The following is a 5,829-nucleotide window of genomic DNA, read 5'->3' on the forward strand; positions in this document are numbered from 1 at the left end:
TCAAAAATGTTTCTAGCTAGAATATTAATTCTGGATGCAAAGTATACTTCATATATACTGCCTAATTGTTGCACACACACAACCCAGGAATGCATACAGACACATATGAATATCAACATATGCTTGCTCACACACACATGTGCATGCACACACTACAAACCTGGGAGATTAAAGAATCTCCTAAGACATGAAATTTTTCTGAATTAGAAATCCCAGAGGGGGGTAAATTGGCACAATATGTAACTCTGATCCACTAGGCATTCCTTTGTGTGGTTTTGAAATAGGTATAAATTGTACTTTTTATTGGGAAAGAAAAGCTTCTTCAAGGTCAGAGGGCCAGACTGACAGACACCCATTTCCTCCGAATAAAAATAAGTATGCCCTCCCTAGTAACCACAATGAGACCTTGGGAAAGCAGGAGACAATTTTGGCACTCTGAGTTACTTGAGATCCTAAGAGATCAGAAAATCTAGGACAGACTGTACCTTGTTTGAAGAAACACTACCATCACATTCCTCTATTGTTTCTCACTCTGAATATCTCTGAAAGTGGTTTTGACTGTGAGGGCTCTGTAGACGGGAAGCTCGTCCTGCTCAACTCTAGTCATTGATAACAGTCTGTGTTTTAAACTGGGTTTTGTTTTGTCATCCCACACTTCTTAAATTTCCAGAAGACATCAAATCTTAATACATGCTACACACACACAAACACAATATAGTTTGTTTCACCAATAACTTGATTGCCTCTCCCATGTTGAGGTTAATTCTAAAGCGATCTATTTCTTGTTGGGGGCATGAAAACAACCAAAAGACTAGGGTAGGGATGATTTCTCTGGTGATGCTGATTAAAGTGGTGGGCAAGGGGAGTCTTACCCAATATGAGAGGCAAGCACGTGCTTACATGTGAGACTGCTGACTACCAAATAGTAAATAAGCACTACCAATAAGTAAACAAGTAAACCCATGCTTACCTTGCTTACTAAGTTTTCTGTTCCTATTAGGGATTGTAAATTTGAAAAAGGGCTTTGACTCTACAGGAAGGTGCTCTGGGTTTGGGAAAGACACTGATGCCAGCCCTATCTAGAAGCAGAATCAGTGATGTGGTGAAAAAAATGTGAACATGTGCACTACAGATTAGCAAGTAAGCACCAATTAGGCTATGCTTACCTTGCTTATTGGATAATTTGACACCATGGATAAAGTGTCTGAGATGTGTGTCTACTAAGCCACTACACAGAGCATTTGTTGGACTGAATAAACTTTTAGGAAATAAAAAATACAGTTATTAAGATTCATGCTACTTACAGAGGTGTGCAGGTCCTTTCACTGTGATTCTGACACTGCGACTTCCCAGAGGGACAGCGATGACGTTTTCCTCCCCTAGAGAGAACAAAAGGTGATGTTGTCAACTGGATGTGCTGACCCGTTTCTTTCCTGTCCATCTGGCTCAGAGCCAGCCCACGGGACAGGAGCGTTGACCCTGATGTGTCACAAGGCGATCACTCTTCCTGTATGGAAGTAGCATGCTGGCTTTCCCTCCGGCAGAGTTGCTGATTGGTTCAAAGAGCCAACCTTTAGATTAGTAGCCCTATACTTAAACCACCGTGCCACCAGGCTTATCTATACAAAGGAGTGGCTTACCTAATATACCAGGGACGTTTGCTGCTCAGGCTTACTTGACCTTCCTGACTAACCGGTAGTGAACAATTGCACATGGCTGTCACTGCATATTGTGAGTAACACAAGTAAGTCGATGTGAAATTTGCTTATTAGGTAGGTTCCATCCCTGTCAGAGATGGTACATTTTAAATTAGGCTTTGTAAGAAGGTAAGGCTTGAGAGAGAGACAAATAATGGCCAGAGGCAGACCTACAAGCAGTATCTTTAAGGTGGCGAAGAAACGGTGAAGTTGCTCACTACAGATTAGTAAGAAAGCACAAATAAAGCTCTGCCCACCTTGCTTATTGGGTAATCTGACACCAAAGGAGATCTAAACATGTATCAATATGAAAAGAATTAAATGAACAAGCGGGTCACTGTTGGACTGCTAAGCCACAGGGTCAGCAGTTCGAACCCACCAGCTACCCAGCAGAGCACAGTTGATGGTATCTGGCCCTGTAAAGAGGGACAGCCTCAGAAACCCTGGGTAGGGCTGCTCTGAGTCAGAATCCACTCAAAGACCCTGGGTGACTAAGGAGTTCTGGTTGCACAGTGGTTAAGCACTGGGCTCCTGACCAAAACATCTGTGGTTTGCACACGCCAGCCAGTCTGGAGAAAAGATGCAGCAGTCTGCTCCCATCAAGAGTTTCAGCCTGGGAGACCTTGTGGGGCAGTTTGATTCTCTCCTATAGAGTCCCCGGGGGTCAGACTGAACTTCACAGCAATGGATTTGGGGATCTTCCAACTAAGTAATGCTCTGCAACTGATAAAGGTATCGATAAGCTAGATAACTTAACGGGAGAAAACCGTCGATATAAATTTATGAGAAAAAGGAACAGGTGGGAAAATAATACAACAGTGTTATCACATTTATAGAAGCATATGTATGTTTAAACATTACATTTTTATGTACATGTGCGTACGCCCAGCCCTCCTGGATCTACGTGGCTGGGTTTCAAAGCCTGAGCCATGATGCAAACAGTGTTCTATGAGAGTTGGGGATTGCACCTCATCTTCAGAACCAGGGCTTCCCCCCACCCCACCCCACAGCCCCTCCCTGTCTGCCAGGTGCCCTTGGGGTGCACAAGACAAGGCAGGCCCCCCTTCCGCATCACCTCAGAGATTTGGGGGTTAAAGGGGTGGTGGTGGTGGTTGGGTATTGGCCTCCCACCTCCCACTGCCCATCTTGAGTGAGAACTCTACTAGCTTTCTGTTCACCCAGCCTAAGGAATGTCTCCCCTCTCCACCTTCCTGCCTCACTAACCATGCTCACAGGCATCTTTGACCTCTCACCCAGTCTGCCCTTGGCGGCCCATGACCTCAAGTCCACCCACCATCTCCTTGCATGCTTCATGGAGAAGCTATCCTCTAGCCACTCAACCCTGTCTCTTGCGTGGCCCAGGTGGCAATTGGGCAAATATTTTGGGGGTGACCCACAGAAGGTGCCCCAAGTCTAGCTGTGACTTCACTTACAGCTTGGTGCATCAGGGCACCCCTGAGAATTTTTCAAAGTTGCTGTAAAGGGGAAATGTCAGATAACAAGATAGTCAATAAGTGAGGGTTAGGTGCTTGTGTGTGTGCCTATACATAAAATAGGCAAATAAATATTATATTTTCTATAAATTCATGGAATGATACTACACACACGCTGTTGTTGCTGCTGGGTGCCGTGATCACGTTGGTTCTGACTCATGACGGCTCCCTGTACAGCAGAAGGGCACTGCCAACTCCTGCACCAGCCTGAGAATTGGTATATTTGAACCCATTGTGGCAGGCGCTGTGTCAATCCTCTATTTCCCCGTCCCTCCACTCTGCCAAGCATGAGGTCGTTCTCCAGGGACTGGTCTCTCCTGCTAACATGTCTGAAGTCTGTGAGACAGGGTCTCCTAATCCTTGCCTTTAAGGCGCATTCTGCTGTACTTCCTCCAAGACATATTTGTTTGCTCTGCTACCAGTCCATGGTACCTTCAGTAGTCTCTGCCTGACCATTGACCAGGAGTGTGAACCCCTGTGCTTTCACACAGAGTGAATGGCGAAGTGGATTCATGCAAATAGGGTTAGGTTGAATTTTCCTACCTTATCATTTGCTTTCCTTTTTGACCCACTTTAAATCTGTTCTAGTTTTTTTTTAATGTCTGCTTTCTTTTAGATTGGGATTTTTCTGTGTTGTATTTTGTTATTGTCATTTGGGGTTATTTTGGTATGATTTTCTTTATATGAAGTCAAGGATCAGTAACTCTATAAAGACAGTAACTGGATTAATAATTTCTTAGAGTAATTGCAGGGGGGTTAGAGGGAAAGGGTACAAAAATGAAGAAAATATTCTAAAATGGTGGTGATGATTACACAACTCTTTTAAGGAAAAAATACATATTAAGAAAAAAGACATTTAAACCGTTGAACTGTGTTGTGAGTGAGTTATATGTCGATATCACTTTTTAAAACGCCGTCATTTGCAGATTACATAACTACTCAAAAACTCAAAGGGGAAAAAACAAAATTATCAAAATGAAAAGGAAGAAGAGTTCAGGAAGTCTCCAGATATTCAACAAGTAAGTAATACAATTCTTGAATCTGAATAAGGACTGAATCAGTATGTGTGTGTGTTCCACTGTATTTCCTATTTCTGTCTGCTAGAAAGTCCAAACACACTGACAAACCCAGTCTTAATGAACAGTTCTCTCACCCATGTTGTACTTCTATCTATTATTTCTTACTAAATAAGATTAGGACTTCTTAGAGCGATCCTTTAATCCAAGATATATATATATATATATCCTGGAACATTTGGGATAACTGAAGCAAGGAGGTTCATGTTAAAATGACTCAAGAGACAACGTGAAGAGTCTCCAATGTGAGCAGTAATAAGAACAACAACTGCAACAGAGCGAATCACAAGAAAAATGTTAAAGCCCACGAGTTCAAAATAATATTTTTTGAAAATATCATCAATTAAATTTTGAGGATGTAGGAACCAGTTCATAATGGCCCTGTGAGCACTGTGAGTTGGAATCAACTCCATGGCAGTGAGTGTGGTTTGGAAGAAACAAGATCATTCTGAAAGCTGGCAAATAAAGACTAAGAATCATGCCTATGCTTCTAGGGAACTAACAGTTGGTTAGGGAAAGTTGCTCAATTTAGAATGAACCTAGCTCATCAATGAGGGGTTGGTAGAATAGCACCACGTAGAGCATGGTCATTCGTGGCTACAACATTACAAAAGGAGAGACAACCATATATTATATGCCCCTTATGTAATTCCGTAAAAAGTACATAACACAGGCTTTAACTCAAACTATGGGAAATGTAGAGACAAAAGAACCTGTTAAGCCAGGGCATGGGGCTCTAACCAGACATATATAGACTGTAGAATCAATAATCAATTTCCTCAAAACATAAATTTCACTTAACACTGTGGAGGGACAACATAAGGAGTGGATGTATGAGTCAGAACCACCACATCAACGGGGTGGAGCATTTCCCTCAACATAATGTTTTCACGGTTTATCCCTGTATAGCATGCGTCAGCATTCCAGTTTTCTTTATGATGGCAATATTCCCTTGCATGTATATGCCATAGTTGGTTTATTCTTTCATTAAAGTATATTTAGGCTGCTTTACTGTTTGGCTATTGTAAATAGTGCTGCAATGAGCACGGAGCATCTCTGTTTGTATTCTTGCCTTTTGTTCTTTTGTTTGCATTTAGAAGGGGCATCTCTGGGTCAGATGGCAATTCTATGGCTAACTTTCTGCCGAACTGCCAGAGTTTCTCAACAGAGGCTCTTCCAGTTCACCTTCCACCAGCATTGAATTGGGACTTCAACTTCACTCTGTTTCCATTAAAAAAAGAATTGAGGCATTCCTTTTTCTTTTCCTGACTGACCAAAGCCCTCTTCATGGAGGTTAATGACAGCTGGGCATGGTTTGCTTTGTGTTTTCCAACTGCTTAAAGAAGTGGAGATACTAAAAAAAAAAGAAGTAGAGATATTTTCATGTGTTTGTTGGATATTTGTATTTCTTGTCTGGTAAAATATCTATTCAAGGTTTTTGTCCACCTTTTCATTAGATTGCTTGTTGTTTTGTTGTTATTTAAATATTCTGGATAATAAATCCATATCAGATTTTTTTAAAAGACTGGAAGACAATTTTGAAGTATCATTGTTTTAGACTGG

The 5,829-nt window shown here is 41.8% G+C and overlaps 1 protein-coding gene across 1 annotated transcript in view; it reads right to left on the reverse strand.

Annotated features, from left to right (window-relative positions):
• ADAMTSL3 (ADAMTS like 3) overlaps positions 1-5,829 on the reverse strand; it is a 411,606-nt gene that overhangs the window by 203,600 nt on the left and 202,177 nt on the right. The window contains exon 7 of the mRNA XM_045286295.1: positions 1,305-1,379. Within this exon, the coding sequence (XP_045142230.1) occupies positions 1,305-1,379 (75 nt within the window). The remainder of the gene's footprint in view (positions 1-1,304; positions 1,380-5,829) is intronic.

Source organism: Echinops telfairi, unplaced genomic scaffold (genome assembly GCF_000313985.2).
Source record: "Echinops telfairi isolate 266 unplaced genomic scaffold, ASM31398v2 ScPeMD7_7;HRSCAF=31, whole genome shotgun sequence".
Classification (NCBI taxonomy): Eukaryota; Metazoa; Chordata; class Mammalia; order Afrosoricida; family Tenrecidae; genus Echinops; species Echinops telfairi.